Source organism: Cynara cardunculus, assembly GCF_001531365.2.
Source record: "Cynara cardunculus var. scolymus isolate 2C chromosome LG 15, CcrdV1, whole genome shotgun sequence".
Classification (NCBI taxonomy): Eukaryota; Viridiplantae; Streptophyta; class Magnoliopsida; order Asterales; family Asteraceae; genus Cynara; species Cynara cardunculus.
Window position 1 is genome coordinate 9,189,379 of NC_037542.1, and position 19,894 is coordinate 9,209,272.

The window sequence follows — 19,894 nt, forward strand, 5'->3', positions numbered from 1 at the left end:
GTTCACAACCATGCATATGCTTTTTTAAAGAGACTTTTATCATTGTATTTACTGCATCTTCTTATCTAGTTTACACTTTGGTCTAATATTGATTTCTTGATCCTTCAGGTGGAAAAAATCGAAGAGGAAGCGAGATAATGATAAGAATGCAGAAAAGGAAGGAGATACTGGTAGGAAGGAGAAGAAGAGAGCAAAAATATGTGCAAAAATATGGTGTGATACATTGTGATAACATTTAGCATTTGTCTTCATATTTGCCTGGATAGATATGATCATTTGTCTTCAATTTGTCTGGACAGAAAATGGTGTGGTGATACATTGTGATAACATTTAGCATTTGTCTTCATATTTGTCTGGGCAGATATCATATGTCTTCAATTTGTCTGGGCAGATATCATATTTCCATAATCAAAACAAGAAGATAAAACCAATACAGAGTAGACAGTAAGAAGTATTATGAAAACATGGATTCAAACATATACAAGGACCATTTAATAATGTATCACAAGTTTGCACATCAAAAATATGTGTGATTTCATGTGATCCATCAGAATCATGAACATGATTACATAAACGGATTATTATTTTTTAAATTATTTTACTAAATCATATTAATATTTTATTTTAGGAATGTAAATCAAGATTAATTTATTTTATTTGAAACGGTTGCATTTAAAAATTTTAAATTTAAATTTATATTAGGAATTGACTAACATACCCTTTTAATTTGATTTTAATTGTATAATTAATATATTAAAATGATTGGTTGAGATTGGTTCTCACAGTTACCACAAACAATTCAGTTCTACCTTGAATAGGCCCCTATATATATATATATATATATATATATATATATATGTGGAATGCAATTAGTGGAATTTTACGGTATACATCGTGGCTTGGATGTTGCAATACTAGTTGGATCTTTTTATGTTAAGATAGTTACAAACCAGGCATAGATGATCTTCGATTGATTCATTTGAACGATCAACTATTGGTTTCAGTTTCACTATGTATTAAGTCTCGTTTTTACTGTAAATTCTTTCGAGATTCAATTTTACAATAAGTTTAAGACGATAAACATCATTTTTTCTTGTCGAAAATGTAAGAATTCGTCTCACATCAGTTAGCGGTTTTAGTTGTGAGTATTGTGAGTCATTGATTGTAAATTACTAATAACTTCATCCCATGATAAGTTTTATTCTATTTTCAGACATCAACGTAATAATTTAGAAACTGTTATAAAAAAAATTAAACCCTCGGGCAAATTCATACATACCACAATAGTTATCACCATAAGATCACCGTTATTCTTATATGAAATAACATATGACAGTAATACACGTTTTTTGTCGTTATAAACAATGAAGATATATTAATGATATTAATTATAATGATAACTACAAAAATTGTAACATGTTTACAAGAAAGTTTAATGTATTTGATTAGAAATAAATCATTAAATTTAATCTCTAAAATTTTATGATACATATAAAAAATTGTACATGATGATCAATATTATAAAATGCATAAATTTCACATTATTTATATTTTGTATTTAACTACATTCAAATTACACAATTTTGGAGCAATTCAATAGTGCTAAATCATGGTCTATCTCGACATTTTAGTTGCGTTTATGTAACTTTTTTTTAATAAGAATACGCTAACGGTAGACATTTCGGTTAACAGTAAGTCTAATCAACGAAACACTTGATTGGTATCGGAATTTTTTATGTGATGCTTGAATGATTGATGTAGCTTATTCACTTCTGTTTCCATACTTTAAATGAGTATATTAAACATTTTCAACAGTTATGTTATATTTTTTTTAAATACAGTATTGAAAATCAAAATATTTAAAAGGGTTATATTTAACTTCAGCAACTACTTTATTTTAAAATTTTCAACATTGGTTATATTATTAAAATATTTTATAGATTTATCATCTCGTTACATTTTTAAAAGAACTTTTAAAAAGTTGTGATACATTCAACGTGGATACAATTAAAATAATATATTTCTCTAATAAATTTTAAGTTTTAAGAGCATCTTGTTTAACAAAAACTCATTATTTCCATAGAGATAAGTTAAAACTGGTTTAACAAATAGTGTAACGAATTTTTGGATGCATGCAAATTTTCATAACACGCTTTTGAAAAAATAGCGATTATGCAAAATAATGCTCTTTTAAATTTAATGCCATGTCGTGAAATCGTTGGGATAGGCACTGTAATTTTTGGGTATTGCTAAGAGCTGGTCATATTGAAGTCCCAAGGTGATGAATTTGCGTACTAGTAAGACCTAAGTCAAATCATCACAGTTCTAAATTTGACAACTTAACCAACGTTTTGGTAAGAACTAAGCTCTAGGCAAAGACTAAACATGCCAATTGGACACAGCTGTTCCAACTCCCAAAGACCTAAGAGTTGCACTTGTAATGCAATTGGTACTCGTTACCTACCAATTGAATTTATTATTGTATGTATGATTAACTGCATATGATGACAAGCTTTGATGTGAATCTTAGCCTTTACAAAATTAATGTTTTTGGATAAAACAAGGGTAATTAAGTTTTAAAGGATTAATATAGAAAATACTAAAATAGATGGAACTTTATTTGTTTTGTAGATGTTGATCATACTCGTAAACAACTTGTCACTCCGTTTTCTATTGGAGAAGAAGAAACTGAAAGGTGCAAGTTTTCTTGATTGTTAACGCACCTTAATGATTATCCTTAGGCATAAGAACAAGTTACACGTTCTCGAGAAACCATTTTCCTTTACCACCATCTGACCGAGCCCCTGATCATCGACATAAAGCTTCGTTTAAAAATGTTCGATAAGCAACATGAAGTTTCTAGCATGATCCTTGATCTTAGGAGGAATTGGAACCCTATGGACCATTTGGGATTATCAAAGAGATGAAGAAAAGGTTTACATAGCAAGCTAAAAATGAGCTTTCAAATAAGTGGGAGAATCCCGAGTCAGGGTTACACCCAATGCAAGCTGTTGAATTAAACGCTCTTGCTGGGCCAAGGAAAAGGTTGCATTCATAGGAAGAAAGCAAAAGGATTGCTATTCGATCTAAGAAAAAAAGGGAAAACTCTGCTAATGATGTCGAATGTTACCATCATGGTAAGATATGTCACTAGAGAGGAACTGTCTTGCCTACCATGCTGAGCTAGAGAAAGGTAAAGCTAGAGAGTCCGACAAATCAGGTGGTATCTATGTGATAGAAATTTATGCTTTTTCATCAAATTCCTGGGTACTTGATACTGGTTGTAAAAGTCATATTTGTAATAATGTGCAAGAAATGAGAAAAAGTAAGAAACTGGAACAAGGCGACTTAGATTTGTTCTTTGGCAATAAGGCATGTGCTTATGTGGAAGCCATTAGAAGCTAAGAGATGAAATCACCAAGTGGTCTTACTTTAATCTTGGACAATTGTCATTATGCTCCAAGTATTTATGTTGGAATTATTTCAGTGTCCCATCTGAGACAATCAGGTTCTATACCTGCTTTTACAGATTATGGCATTTCAATTCATAAGGATACCTTATTTTATTTTGATGTTATTTCTCATAATGGTATTCATGAAGTTGTTATGCATGATGATATCTCAAAGTAAATTTGTCTATACCTGTGACGCCAAAAGATTTAAGCCTGATTTAAATAAATCATGTATGTAGCATTGTCGTCTTGATCACATAAACAAGAGTTGCATAACAAAATTCCAATCAGACGGAATTTTGGAATCAACATGCTCTGAGTCATTTGATGTATGTGAGTCTTGTTTAAGTGGAAACATGACTAAAAACTCTTTCACTGGTAAAGGATAAAGGCCAAATGATATATTAGGATTTATATATACTGATGTATGTGGACCTTTTAGGTACATGTCAAGAGATGGTAGAAGCTACTTCATTTTATTTACCGACGATTTCAGCTGATATGGTTATGTCTACTTGATGAGAATAAACATGAAGTTTTTGAAATATTCAAAGCCTTCCAAAATGAAGTAGAAAATCAGCTTGGTAAAACCATAAAAGCTATTCGATCTGATCAAGGTGGTCAATATATAAGCCAAGAATTTTAGGATCATCTAACGAATCGTGGGATTGTCTCATAATTCATTCCACCAGAAACACCACAACATAATGGTGTGTCTAAAAGAAGAAATTGAACCTTACTTGATATGGTTCAATCTATGATGAGCCAAACTACCTTGCCTCTATCCTTTTGGGGTTATGCCTTGGAGTCTACAGCTGTAAGATCCCAACTTGACAACAATTAAGAAAACTCCATAGAAATGTAGATATTCAAGATTTAGATTGAGATTCGAGAAAGATGATAAACGTGAACATGATGAAAACCGGCTAGATTCATTTATTCATGAAAACAGAAAATACAAAGTTCTCTCAATCTTTTAGACGACTCTCATGTAAAATGAAAATAGAATGAATAGCCCTAAAATCTTAGCCCATGAAGCCTATATATAGGGTCATTTACAAGACAAATAGCCCAAGCCCATAAACTCCCTAAAAGTCCAAAATACAAATCTTTATAAAACATTCATAAAATTAGGGGATAATTTTATCTAACAATCTCCCCCTTGTTTTATAAAGAAAGCATCATCATATAAACTCCCTCTTGATTTATTTAGAAGCACTTATGTGCCATTCTTCAAGTATTCAAGGCGTTACAAGCTCCCCCTCAAATGTGGGCTCATATTCTTGAAAAACCGAGACAATTTGCACTTTTTGTCCAGCTTTCATGACTCAACTTCATCGCTGTTTTTGACCATCAAGGAGCCTGATTGAGAGAAAACATAAAACATGCACATTTGAACTCCAGCCTCTTAGCTTATTAACAAGCTTTGCTTCAACCATTTTGGATGAAAATTGACCGAGTTCTACAAGTTTTCCCTCAGCTGTGCAAAACGGTCTTCAAAACAGAAAATTTGACTCTTCAAACCTCGTTGAGTAAACGTTCAACTCCGAACTATAAACTTGAAAAACAAAGGAATGAGTGACATGAAATATGTCACAAATGTGAAAATTCTGATATTTAGTCATTCTACTAACAAAGAGAGAGTGACTTGCCCATCGGAGAGCTATTGAATTGCCTTCCTTGCTTGCCTGTCAAGTCTGATACATCAACCATCTACTAAATATCCTTGTACGAGTCCGCTTCCAAATTGACTCTCCCTTCTTCAAGAGCTTTACCAATGCATAAAGGTTCTGATTTGAGCGAGAACCCTGCTTGCGCATTACTTGGAAAGGATTTCCCTATCCTATCTTTAGAAAGAAAGGAATGCACAGAACAAGTCTTTCCTATGATGGCGACGACGATGGTGGTGGCGACAACGACGGTGGTTGTTGTAGCGACATCGATGCTGACGTACATTATGGTGGGATGAAATGAAATAAATTAAATATAAAAGTTCAATAGTTTTTCTTAAAAGATGGTAGGAAGGACTTGAAATTCCTGAACCAAAGAAATTTACATTCTAACATTAAAGAATTCCTTACCAAAACCTAAAGAATGAACCAAAATTATGAATGAAATTTAATCAACTGAATTGACTTTTCAATTCTTTCAAATTCCGTGGGATTCCAATAAACCAAACACCACTGAGGCCGTTTACTAAACACTTATATTAGTAAGCGCTTACTGATTCAATAACCTTATCAGGTGAACATAACAAGACTGAAAATCTTACCCAGTAAGAAGGAAGACAAAGATCGAGAGTTTTATTCGGTAAATAAGAGTGATGATACTTACCCGATTATAAACATTTCCATCAATCCATTTTAATTATCAAAAATGTTATCCCATAAGATAAATGATAAAACGGATGATAATCGGCCCTTATTTTTGTTTATTTTTCAAAGGAAAGAAAAATTCCTATTTCTCTCTCTCTCCTCACGGCCCAAGGATGGTGGGTGCAGCACACCCCTGAACCACATTAGAAATTCTCAATCAGCGCTCGTCGTCTCTCTCAACACACCCCCCTTTCAGTCAATCCCTCTTCTGCAAACACTGTCCACACCAACATCACCGACGATTTTATGCATGGAAATCGAACAAGAAAACGCCTGCAACGGAGTCAAGAGAAACGAGCCCTTGACTCTTGACTGGGAACAGCTCTTACCTACGGCTTCCGCTGACGACGATCGGCCGCCGGAACTTGTGGTGAAATCTGAGAAGAAATCCAAAGACGGCAGTAGTGGAGGAGATGCGGAACAGGATCAAAAGGAACACTTTGAACTACTCTCGAAATCGGACCATGAAATTAACGAGTATATTGCGAGGCATAAAACAGTCATGCAAACATTAAGTTCGAAGTTGCCTGATAAGGGCGAAAAGCTCAAGGCAACTTTCCGGAGACACGTAGAGGAACTCGAACGGAGAAAGAAACTCCAATCGGAGAAGGTTTTGCCTTGTCTGCCCCCTTTTATGTCAATGCAATGCTTTTAAATATTATAACTTGCACATTCTCCATAAAAGTAGGAATAGTATGCATTGATTGACTATCTCAGCTTGAGGCATTGTTATGGATTGGATTAGTCTTTCTGGTGGGAAAATTTTCTTATTTCTGAGTAATTTTGAATTGTTTTGGATTCAGTCCATTGGAATGAATAGAAAAGGCTGGTTCTTGTGGTCTCCGAGGTGCAAAGAGAGGGGATATGGCAAAATTGGTGGATGTATGGACTGAAAATCAGGGATTAGTTTAGGGGATATTGTTTTTTCATGTTTCTATGATGGAATTTTCTCTGGGAATATGTTGTAAAGGTGTGCCCAAGTTGCTCTATGAAGTTTGTTTTAGTAGTAGGTTGTGATTCCCTTAAGCGCACAGGAACAATTTATTGAGATAGATTTCTTTTGAAGTTTCAATTTTGATATGAACATGCCTTATGCTGTATGATATTCTATATAGGGAGTCGAATAAGCATGGCAGGTAGCTTCCATATCTTGTTAGGGCGTTCTTATAGAAATGAGGATCTAGTTGCGCATTTGTGAACGCATGTCATCAGATTTATCATGTATGCATCCTTATTCCAGTTACCTGGTTCTGTTAATTTTTGGCTGTCTTCATTTTGTCCACTGAGAGGTAAATTGTAGACAATTTGTCCATCCTCCCATGGTTTCTAATTTATATATATGTGCATGTCTGCTCAGTTTCAAATATCAGGACCTAATGCAATTGCTGTTGTCCTCAGATAATTAATAGATTTGACTAGGGGTGTTATCAATGAACATCTATAATGAAGAGTTTTAAAATCGTAAGAGATTGTAGCACTATTCTGATGGAGTTTACTTCTTACATTGGACATCAGGACATGACATGGCTGTTGTGATGATTTACTTATCCGTGAATTGGTATTTGACCATGGGTGTGTTATCATCTTCTCTTAACAGGGTCATAATGGATGTGAGGAGACAATACAACTTTCTGATCATAGTGATGACGGTAAGATTAACTGCCAGAAAACTATATCAAAGTTGATGTACATTTACATATTTCTTGGTTTATGAACCATCTGTAATAGAAGATGATGTGTATGGGCATACGGCTTTCAAGATGCTTGTGGGTCACCACATTACTTCCAACTCTATTATTTTTGGTAGAGCCTAAGCATTTCCCAACTGACGCTTTTCATGAGAACTGTTAAATATATCATGGATGAAATAACAATAAGATATAGAGTGCAATATTGTGGCAAACTGAGACCGTAAATATGTAAACCTATTCATTATATTGATCTGCATACTGCATATGCACTTCTTGTCAGTGCTCTTTACTTTAAGGATTGCAAGAAATTTTCTTCTATGTGACTTGCGTGGGAGAGTACTCTATCCTGTAAGGGGTGGCATCCACTTGTTCTCCTAATTGATTGTCTCACCTTTTGAGCAATTAGCAATTTCTTTTATTGGGCTGGGTTTGTACCAAAATATTAGTCTTTGTAGATGCTAGGATTGAAATATGCTATTAGAACATAAGTAAAACAATTCACTCCTTTGGAAATATTGCATCATCTATTTCTATTTGCGTGTAATCAGCTGCATTGCTTTTCTATAGGTGCTTCGTGTGGGAAAAAGAAAGGTGATCAGAAATCTTTATCTACATCGACGTTTGCCAAACTTTTTTGCAATAGGTTGGAGAAAGATGTAGGATTCTCTACTATACCTGCATCATTTACTTTCCTTTTCTTTCTGGTTCTTAGCAAAGGAGAGTACACACACCTGTATTTTGTTTGTTGATTAGCAGAAGGATTCTAGGACTGTCAATGCTTTTGAAGACGATTTATCTTTCATCAATCCTTGTCAAGGGAAAAAAGTGAAACCAAATAGTCAGCTTTTGGGAAAGAGAAGATCCAGAATGGGATTATCTTCCAGACCAGCATCAACACAAGAATCTTTGCGATCTCCGAGGACTCCTTCAGTAGATAGTGAGAAACTGATAATCTCCAATGATGACAAAAAGGAGAATAATTCTGCTACCTCTTCCCCTGACCACCTTGCGGGAAACAAGTCATGTTCTTTCTCAGAGTAAGGAAAATTATCTCCATCTAGATGTTGTTATGATGTTCTCATCATCTCCTTCAGAAGGCCTGGCACTAATTCTTGAAGTTATTCTTCATCATCTATTTATCTGCCAAACAGGTGCAATCAGCTTTGATTTAATGGCTAGGACCATAATATTGTTATTCATCTTACGCTTTAGAGTTTGGACTTCAGTTACAGACTAAACAGAGAAAAGATGGGCATTAAACTGTAATCTGTTTAATAATAATTTGATTATCTTGACAGGGGATTAAGTGTAGCTTGTTGTCATTGTGGCTATAATAAATGTGCACATGACCTAAATTTTGAGCATATATCTCTGCAACATGAAATTAATTGATATTTGAAGTCAGTTAAGCTATAGTGAGTATATTGTTTAGATGATTGCGCAACAAAAGAGGTCCGAACATGTAGGATTGCACGTTTCACACCTCATGGTGCTTACACTTTTTGCCTATCAAAGTTTTGTGCAAAAACCTCGTCCGAGAACTTGTATAGAGAAGGCTGTACATGTACCAAACAATTGAAACTTTTCTCTCTTTGGTAAATTGGGACAAAGAACACAGTGCATAATATTACTTTTTTGAGTGTTCAAAGCGTCTTTACCCGTTGGTGATTTTTGATATTTTATCCTGGTGCATGTCAAAGTTATGTAACTGCTTGAGGTATATAATCTGCAAACCCCATCCGGTTACTTTTTCAGATAACATGTCTGATGGCCATATTTGGTACTAAACGTTTATGTGTTCAACTATTGAAGAACCTTGTTATGCAGCAACTACAGCTGTTTTCCTGTGGGGACCATGTTACTGCTTATGTTTATGCTATTTAATTCTCTAAAGTAGAAGTTGACATCAATAAATATGTAGGATGCAGTTGCAATTTCAGCTATATTGGCTTCATTAGAGTGTCATCGTATGTGGTTTTATTGTTTAACTCCTTGGTGAAATTGTCGTGTGATATTTGTGCGCAAGGCCTTTATGAGCACAAAAAAAGCAAAAGATATATGCAATTGCACACAAATCTTAGCTATTGCCTTTAACAATTAATAAAGTAGTAAGAACCAAGTATGGTATCCACTGGGATTGGACTTCAAAGCTTAGAGTAGTAGATAGAGAGAACATTGGATTCGGAGGATGGTAAGATACTAGGAATAATATTCTGGTTTGTGGTGATTGGTGAACTTGTAAGTTAAAACATGGTATCGGCCTATCTGGTGACTCTACTGAGGTGCCAACATTTGCAGAAAGCCAATAAAACATGGTAGCAATAAATTGCTACAACAATTCTATAAGAAATGCTTTCACATGTTTTGCAGCCAGTAAAAAATTGGAACCAAAACACAAACATATGACTGAACTATACTAATAGCTCCAGGAAAAGAAAAAGACTAAGAAAGGAACAGATACACACAAAAGAATAAATTACAACACTAAATGTGTGAATAAAAGGGGAAACAAGTTGTAAATAACCCTAAAAATGAGAGTTATCACACCCTCAAGCTCAAATTGTTACTTGTCCCTAAGTAACCAAAAAGACAAACAAAAAAGACGAATCAAAAAGACTGAAAATACCGCAAACTTAAATCGTTCACCTTGCTATTCTTCTTGTCCTAGATCACTGCTGTCTATGGCTTCAACTTCTTTTTCTTGTCTTGTATGGAACCATGCCTGGCCATACTCAGAGAAAAAGAAAGGAGTCATCACCTAGACACCTACCAGAGATCCTTTGATCCGGTGATACTCAGTCACTTCGTTGAAGTTCTACACACGTGCAATATCTTACCTGTAGTGTTGCCTGTCGCACATGTCTGAGCATCCATGGCGTTAAACCACCACCTACTAGTGATTCTTTGTTACTTCTTACATACTTCTGACTCTTGACTTGTATGGAGTCGGTTTGACGCCATATGAACCTATTTTAGCTCATGTGAGCCTTATCCGACCATGCTTTCTTGCCACTGGCGTCAATCTTTAGTAGTGAGATTCGCGGTAACATTTTTGGTGAAGAGTCATCCTAACCACTACTGGTAATTTCATTGTTTTTTCTGTTCAGTCTTGGCCCTTGAAGCTTGATGCATTCAGTTTTGGGCATTGTGTTTTTGTTTTGAAGGTTCTATTGCTGTTTCTGTTCCTTTCAAGTTGGGGCCTCCAACTTCAGGACTTTAGAGAAGTAAGAGTCATATTAGGTTTAGATGCGTTAATTCTAGCTGTATTAGACCTGAAAGTACTTTGCCTTGTGCTTAGTTTGAGACTTTGGGTTGACTCCATGGCTCGTATACAGATTTCTTATTCAATAGAATTAAGCTTTTGTATCTTAATTGCTACTAATAGAAGTGGCTTATTTGTAACTGTTACAGTCTCTAACTAATATTTTAATTCTCGTAGCTAGACTCTTGTTAGTATGTAAATTTCAAGAACTTAATTATTGTGTATATCTTGAAGTTCTTCTTCTTTTGGCAGGACAAACTTTTATCAAGACCAGCCTTCAAGAAATTTGAGGCCTAGACATGTAAGTTAGTTCCATTGTCTTTTCATGGTATTGTCAGTTTTTCTATTTCTTATTTCATTGGTTATTTATTCATATTTGTCCTCTATTTGACCTTCTCCCAACAGCCTGTTTACTCTGCTCTTTATTTATATTCTTTCTACTTACAGCATTTGATATGTTATCACAATTAGATGACCTTTTTCGTGAATGTATACTTGGAAAAGAAAATAACCTAGAGGACAAACATGCATAATCGTAGAATGGCATGTAGGTCCAACAAACACAAAGAGCAATAGAACATGCATAATCATAGAATGGCATGAAGAAAAAATACGGATACTTTATCTGTAAAGAAAAGAGCAAAATTCTATTGGCTATTGCTCTTTTCTTTACAGATAAAGTATCCGTATTTTTTCTTCAAATTTATATCTTATACACATCTGAAAGAATTTTATTCTTTTATACTTAGAAGTTGTAACGATCAAAACAAATTAATAGCACTTATCGAGGAATTATTTTCAATATATGTTGTATAATTTAAAAAAATAAAAAAGTGGTCAAGGACCGGTTTGGTCCCCGATCCTTGGAAGGACAGGATTTTTGCCTTGTGGAATTGGGCTCTGTGCTTCTTTAATATCATTGATACTTATGCTTGAAGCATGTTGTGGTTCTATTTTTTAGTGTTGCAAGTGTCACCTCACTGTTTGTTACTTTATGCAAATAAGTTGGTCTATGTTATTGGAACAATGACCACTAATTTACATGCAATAATCCAGTGTGTGGGGTTGGGGAGGTGAAAGAGGCACTTAGGAAGATGAGTAGGGGTAAGGCCGTACGCCTAGACCAGATCCCAATTGAGGTATGGGTGTGTGTGGTGAGGCGGGTCTGCGATGGCTAACAACTTAATATAGCTCGTGAATGTCATGCTTATGACACCAAGATGCCTGAAGAATGGAGCCTTGGTCCGCCAGGATAGACGAGGAATTTGGAAGTTGTCGAAATGAGGATGCTCAGGTGGGTTTGTGGTGGGACAGGATATCCAATGAGGTCTTTCATGCAGAGGTGGGAGTTGCTCAGGTGAAGATTACTGTGGTTTGGACATGTACACATGAGACAGAATGACAGATTATGGCACTGGTGAGGGGAAAGGTATGACGGTCGAGGGGGTAAGGAGGGGGGGGGGGCAGGCTGACGAGGACGTGGGATGAGTTGAGGATGGACATGAGGCCAGATGGGAGCTCTTCGAGACGCAGGACTACGACAATAGATTATGGTTGGGGATTTGTTGCTTGGACGAGAGGGGGGGGGGGGTTTGGAGAAGATATAGGGTGAGACAAGGAGAGGGGTAGCGCAGTGGTAGTTAGGTTACCAGAGTCTTATGTTAGATAGAGGGGTGTCTTAGGTTTTTCTAACTTTCCTACCTATTACTGTATCTACTTTGAGCGGCCTTTTTTGTTGGACGCTAGTCTTGTCTTGGCTTTTCTTCTTGCACTAGTAGTTGCCAATGCTGCCTTTTTTGGTTCCTTGTTTGTTTTAACCTATTTCTCTCACATATATCCCTGCAACACCCATTGCTTGTTTGCACATACTTTCATCTGTAGTTTGCTCTCTTGTTTCTTTTTAGTTTTTTTTTTTTTGCAAATCGGTGGTTTTCACAGAAAATAGCCTCTCTACCCCTTGGGATTAGAGGAAAGTTTTGCTTACATTCTACCCGCTGACCCTACCTTTGTGTGGGGTTTACTAGGTTTGTTTTGTTTGGTTTGGTTTAGTCCAATTTATGGGGTCATCTTGCGGGTATATTTGGTGATTTCTCTGCTTTTAATTTCCAGTACCCTTTTTTTTTAACAGAGACGAACATATCATTTAGTGGATGAGGAGCCTCTGATTCAGACTACTATACAATATGGGGAAAAATTGGATGACAGGTAATTAAGTTCTTATTGATTTCTTCCATTTATGTTTGTGATAATGACCTAAGAGAGCCAAATATATGATTCATGCTATTCAAATTTCAGCATGAAAGATGTTACTGTCTACTACCCATCAAGGTATGACAAGCTGTCCTCTGATCATGTTGGATGATGTTATCCACTCCTTGGAATTCTTCATAATTTTTTATTTTGGCATCCCTTTCTCTTCTTCCCCCATTTTCAATTGTGAGTTTATAGGGATGACCCAGGTTCAGTTGAAGTTAATTATGCAGACATGGCATGTCTTGCTCCTGAAGCATGTCTTTCATCCGCTATCATGAATTTTTATATACGGTAAGTGCTTTGTTGTGCAAGAGTTCGATAAACTTTGGCATTCTTTGAGGCCCCAATTTAAACACGCCTAGTTGTTCTTTACCCCCAATATGTGAATAAAGATAGGAAAAGAATAAGTACTTGTAAAATATGGTTCTTTGGCATGTGGACAAGCAGAAGATGGCTAACTTCTTTTAGCATTATGTAGTGATAATCAATGTTCTGATTATTTTTTATGGTTCTTGGCTTCTTGCATTATAGAATCTTACAAGATAAGAAACTAACCGCTGCTTCCAAGGGTTTCCGTTATATAATTATAAAACTCTTTGCGGGCATATGTTTTCTGACACTTGTCATCTGCATTTGTATGTGGAAGGTCATAAATATGAGGAGCAGAACAGATTATGATTTATTAAACTTAAATTTATATTCTGTGAAATATGTAGCAGCTACTTACTCTTTTGTTAGACCAATAACTCGTGGACCTTTATAACCACTTCCATAGGGGAAAAGAATTGAATTCCGTGTCAAACATGTTGATTTTGGATTCAGATAAAATCACATACTTTATACAGTGTCAAACAAGGGCCTGTTATCGATTATGCTCTGTGAGTTATGCTTGCTTGCTCAAGCAGTTTATACAGATGTCATGTAAAAATCTTGTCCTATTAGCATTCTCCCTTTAATTTTTTTGATGTTTCCTTCTTTTCTTTTGGATAGATATCTTCAGCAGCCAACATCTTCATCTGAGAGTGCAACATGCAATTCTCATTTCTTCAACACATATTTCTATAACAAGCTGGAAAAGGTATCTACTTTTCCAGTACAGTTGTCATGAATTGTGTGCAACGTAAAACACTTCCGATACTCAATTTAATTATGCTGCCATCTGAATCGGTGATACCAGTAGCATCTTAAATTTCCCAAGCACTATTTATGTTGAGTAAGTAGGATGTAAGTGGAAATCTGGGAATCTTCTGAATCTGTATTCGACCAAAGTGGATATTATCTGCTCGAGTTTTATGGCCATGTATGTACTAAAAATATCTGTCTCAGGGAACTTCGCTGATATCTGATATCCACATCCAATACGTTATAATATTATGATGTGAATCATGTGATTGATATTGTACATTTGAAAATATATTAATATATAAAGCTGTACATGCAAATTGTTAATACTCCTTGACTTGTCAACACGGAGAGATCATCTGTAGTATCCAGAACTTACACCGTAGGATATAGCCTAGCAGCGCCTTACTTTGTTTCTACTTATTGGTTTTGTGCTTTTCATTCTTTTGTTTTTCATGCTTAAACTAAAGCTTATATAACAAAAACGAAGCATGATTGTAAAGTTTAATGGCTGTGAGAGTTCCTTTCAATGCATGATGTGATGATGCTCTTATTTCTTTACTTTAACCTTCTTTTAGATGGTGGATAACTTGTTTTTTTTGTTGTAGCTGAGCTACAAGGAAGATTCATTTCTTAAGTTCAGAAAGTGGTGGAAAGGTGTCAGCATATTTGAGAAAGCGTACATACTTCTCCCGATACATGAAAAGTAAGTTCTTGAACTTGTATGAAGCATTTATGATTCCTGAAATGCTCAAGGTGTCATTCACCATGTTCTTATATAAACAGGGATTGTAACATAAAATTAAGAATTGCTCAACGATGTCTGTTGTGTGAACATAGTTGCTGGCAGCCCTCTGAGAGCTGAGGTTGTCAGTGCTYGACTGTTTAGGTTGATGCGAGATTGTGGGTGTGTTAGATGCTGATGAAGTGTGATTAACGAAACCAAACAAACCCAATAAATCTCATTCTGCCCTTGATCTTATAATTATGACTTAAATTGATGATGTAAGACATGAGATTTAGCATGTTGTGGATATGATGTAATGTAGAGGAGGGATCTAAACCTCCATCTACAATTTTCATAAGAATGGTAGAGAATGGGCACTGTTCAGAAACAAAGATCATGCTTGAGTTTTCATAAGTATTAACACCCCTTTGTTGAATTGAGTGCTAAGCATGGTCCTGGTTGCGCCACTATTCATTTAAGGGAAACAAAAGTAGAATCTTTCAAGCAACTCGAAAAGGTTTATGCCTGAGTTTTACTGATTGCTTAAGTTATTTACTGCTGGGTGAGTACCTTTTTATACACACAATGCATATATCTTTCTTCAGTGTTCTCTTTGATTGTGCAGTGCTCACTGGAGCCTGGTGATAATATGTATCCCTACGAAGGAAGATGAACTAGGGCCAATGTTGCTTCATTTGGACTCACTCGGACTACATGATAGCAGATCACTTTTTGATAACATTAGAAGGTATAATATATAGCTGTCAACTAAACTACATGATTATGGGACAAACCTATGTTGCCATCTTCAACAAATTTAGTTCTAATATGCATGTTAAAATAAAGTTTTCTTATATGTTTTGATCTTCAATAGATTGATGCTTGCTGTATAAATGTTTAACTTGATTGTAGATTTCTGAAAGAAGAGTGGAGCTTCCTAAGAAAATCAGAAGAGCCTTTAGATCTCCCTATTACAGAAGAGATATGGGAAAATCTTGATCGTAGAATATATGACAGAAGGGTGACGGTAAACATCTTTCTTAAACCTGCCTCTTGGATAGTTGTACGTCGTTTGCTTTCCGTTTCTGTCAAGGCTGTCTTGCCTGGAGTTCTTGTTGCTAATCAGAATTTTACTTTCTTACTGCTCGTGGGATGCTTATCCTAAGCAGTATTCCTCACTCAATTCCTCATATGTCAAGTACTTCGGTATAAATGAGACTCGTAATTGACAACTTTCTCTTTCATTTCTGTATCTTCTATGAATTGTGTTATATGAAATTATGAGATCTTTTCTGGAAAGTAGGGAACTGAGAAGGGTTATTATAAATTTGATTTTGAGTACAAGGGTAAAAGATTGATATAAATCACTAATGTTTGCAACTTCTCGGGCCAGGTTCCGCAGCAGAGGAATGAATATGATTGTGGGCTCTTTGTTCTGTTCTATATGGAACGTTTCATCAAAGAAGCTCCTGACAGGCTCAGAAAGAAAGATTTATCGATGGTACGCTTTCCTTCCCTTCGTGGTCAACCTTTTTAGTTGGTATTCACTCCCCATTTTCATTTGACACACTAAGTTATCAGCTAAAGTCCCAAATATCCTTCAAATCAAGTTAAACAATAATTATGAATTATTAGTATCCCACAATTTCATCAGACAAATCTAAGTATATCCCACTCGAAAGCAGGGTATGGGAATTTGACAAAAGACTCTCCCGTCTGTATTTCAAATATACTTTTAGCTACTATTCACATGTGAATAACTGTAGTATCCTGATTATCAGTTTGGCAAGCAATGGTTTCACCCTGAAGAAGCATCCAATTTAAGAGTGAGAATTCATAATCTACTTGTACAAGAGTTCAAGAGTGCGAAAGAGAAGGAAAAAGCCTCATCTCCCAAGTGTTAGGCATCAAATTCTTATTCTTTGACCCTGCTAATCGGACCGATGAAGGTGAAAACAGTGGGGATGCTGATAGTTTTGAGGGCAGTTGTTGTGGGGAAGTTGGGGTGAATCATAGTTTAGGAAGCCATGATTAAGGTTGCTTCTTTTTTCTGTAGATGTAAATCTTGTTTCCAACAAGGCCTTCTTTAGTTGTATATACATTTGTATAGCAAGCCTGAAAAGCAGATTAATAATCACTAAAGGCTGAGTAATGGGTTAAAGTTAGTGTTGTTCCATGTGGTGCAATTCGTTGACCTATATATACATATATGTATATGAAGGGGAGGGTTCATGTGAGAATTTGATGGGTATTCATTGATAATATACGCTATAAAAATTTCATCAAAATATGTATACCGTCAATGAGTATATTCATCAATGAAGATATGCTCTATATATTCAGTGATGAATCTATTCACTTGTCTTTGTTTTTTGTTGATGAGTATATTCAACAATGAATATATAGTAAAAATTACGTCTTTGATTCTCAAAATATTTGTGGCTCTCATTTATACCAAGATGTATGCATTCGAGGAGCTTGTTCTCAAGTCAATTGCATGCATAGCAAATGCGAACCTTACCATCATCGAAATTCATATCCATCTAAAGGAGCAAGTTTCTCGAGAGTAGACTTATAATATATACATACACAGGTGAATGATCGTGTGAGAAGCAGAGTTAAGGTGAGAAGCGTAATAAGAGATCTGGACTTTTGATCACCTTTCATCTCAAACTCACAAATTCATCCATGAATCGTTCTTGATATGGGGATTGATTTGATGCATCCATTCTAATGTGCATCCATGGGTGAAGACCTCTTTTTATGCTTCTTACCATAACTTTCATTCTCATCGGAACACAACCCTGTATATATATTCTTCACCCTTGAATCTATCATCGAAGAGAACCACTAAATCAATTCCTTTTTAAAGTGCAATTTATGAGTTGTTTTAAGATTAAAAGTGATGAAGAGTCCAAAAACCTTCTTACACTTCTCACATTAACTTCTATTCACACACGATCGTTCGTCTTTCTCTCTATACACACACACATAGGGTCAAGTTAAGAGAAAAGTCGTAGAAGAAAAAAAAACTGAGAAACACCTTTGTAACCGTTCATCTGGATGTTATATACATGTGCATACAAGTAATTTGTCCGGTATATACATGTGCAATAACATACGCACATGCATAAAAACCAAGAAACAATTTTAGTTACTTGTATGCACATGTGCATACTGTTCAGATTAATAATTACCAGAATGTTCTTCAGTTTTTCATTTTTTAAAGGTTTTCCTTTGAACCTCCCGTTATATACATACATACTTACATATATATAGAGAGAGAATCGAATTTATACTTAGAATATAAATCAAATAAGAGAATAAAAAAAGTTTTTTTTTATACCATTCCCCTCAACTCCACCATATACCTTGCAAAAAGGGTAAATTGGAGCCAATTTTCATAAACTCCACCTGAAACCGAACAGTGAAGTATTAGTGTTTGAATACGATAGCAAGGAGAAGTAAGAAGAAGATCAAAGACCTTGTTCTGTATTCACCACCATCACATGTCATCGCCCTCAAACGGGAGAAATGTTGGTGATTTTAGTGTCATCAAGTCATTTCATATGATCGGGATTAATGTGAGACAAGCCGAAATTATACTTAGCTATAATTCGAGTTCGGAGGTGCGGAGTGCACGCTCGGATAAGTTAAATTGATCTCGGGAAAAGGGGGGGGTTTCCCAGGGGAGCGCCCCTAGTGGGGTTCCAAGGGGCAAAGCCCCTAGCGGCGGTCCCTCTACCTGAAAATAAATTCGTATGTAAGAAATGGATCATGTGGTTGTTTACTAGCCAAACACTTGAACAGTCGCTTTCCCGTCAAAAAATAACCGACTTAGCGGCCGGTGGTTATATAAGGTTTCATTCGATGATTGCAGATCGATGCTCTTCGTGTATGCTGATATTTTGCCAGATTTTTGTCTCTAAAGCAATATAAACAAACAAGATATTTTGTGTTTGTGATCTTGGATTATCTTAAATCTGATTTCGTGATATCCCAGGCAATAGGGTCGAAATCACAGATTTTCGAAAGTGTTTTATACACGATCTTTGAATTATCCAGATAATTTTGATATTATGTTTCCAAAATCTTGGGGTGTTTGGGATTTGTTTATTTAAAACAACTTATGATTTTTTTGTAAAAGTGTTTATTAACTTATGTGGTATCAAACCAGAGTTAAATAAAACAGAGTTAAAATTGTAAATTGGTAATAAGCAATTTTTCATAAGTCAGGAAGGATTAACTTATCAAAAACAGTTTATTACCGGTTTGACACCGATATAAGCAGTTTTTTTTTCTTATCCAAACACCAGAAAATAGCTTATCACCGGTGTCAGAATGAAATAAATTAAAAAACAGCTTTTATAAGCAATCTCAAACACCCAGGAGAAAGATTCCCAAAAATGCGTTTTCAAGGATCTAGGGAACGGTACAGTTATACACGAAATATAAATAAAGTTATAAACAATTTAATAAATTTTTAAAAACCCCGCTATGCGACCTAACTACACCTGCTTTGCAGATGGCCCGTTGCCACCGCATTTGAACCTCCGTGGCCACAAGCGGGAGTCACCGCATTTGAACCTTCGTGGCCACAAGCGGAATTTTATTCTAGCTTGGATTTGAATCTGAAAGCTCCTTATGCTTTTGATCTTTAAAACCAAGCTCAAACCAATGAGTCACGAACGACAAGATAACCTTGTGGTTATAAAAGGAAACAATTGGTGTAGATAAGTACGCATATATCATAATAAATACACACTTTATTTACATAATCTACGATCGAATCTCTTGATGCATGCATGCAAGAACCCTTGAAACCAGTCGACGACAGGATGACGATTATAATACCCGTCAGATATGTATGTGTGTGTGTGTATATATATATATATTAGTTTAATATATATATATATATATATATATATATATATATTGAAGTTTGGGTTGGTTTAAGAAGTTTACCAAACTTGAGGGGTTAGTTCTGCATAACTCGCTTTAACTTTGCAATT

The 19,894-nt window shown here is 35.5% G+C and overlaps 1 protein-coding gene across 2 annotated transcripts; it reads left to right on the forward strand.

The window, feature by feature from the left end:
- The first annotated feature begins 5,946 nt into the window (after window positions 1–5,946).
- Window positions 5,947–17,068, forward strand: LOC112528171 (ubiquitin-like-specific protease 1D). 2 transcript variants are annotated; one of them, XM_025139127.1, is made up of 14 exons: window positions 5,947–6,437; window positions 7,425–7,476; window positions 8,086–8,174; window positions 8,275–8,555; window positions 11,033–11,081; window positions 12,909–12,985; window positions 13,076–13,108; window positions 13,229–13,324; window positions 14,024–14,111; window positions 14,764–14,861; window positions 15,508–15,630; window positions 15,795–15,909; window positions 16,276–16,383; window positions 16,664–17,068. In XM_025139127.1, exons 1-14 carry the CDS (start codon window positions 6,078–6,080, stop codon window positions 16,784–16,786), a joined length of 1,692 nt encoding a protein of 563 aa, XP_024994895.1. In that variant the 5' UTR covers window positions 5,947–6,077; the 3' UTR covers window positions 16,787–17,068. The 2 variants fall into 2 exon arrangements, with proteins under 2 accessions (XP_024994895.1, XP_024994894.1); XM_025139126.1 differs by having other exon boundaries at window positions 6,004–6,437; window positions 8,272–8,555.
- The last annotated feature ends 2,826 nt before the right edge of the window (window positions 17,069–19,894 follow it).

Coding starts and splice junctions, on each gene's coding strand:
- LOC112528171 (XM_025139126.1), top strand. CDS start 6,078: ATGGAAATCGAACAAGAAAACGCCTGCAACGGAGTCAAGAGAAACGAG. Junction 13,109..13,228: donor ACTGTCTACTACCCATCAAG/GTATGACAAGCT, acceptor GTGAGTTTATAG/GGATGACCCAGGTTCAGTTG. Junction 15,910..16,275: donor TATATGACAGAAGGGTGACG/GTAAACATCTTT, acceptor TTCTCGGGCCAG/GTTCCGCAGCAGAGGAATGA.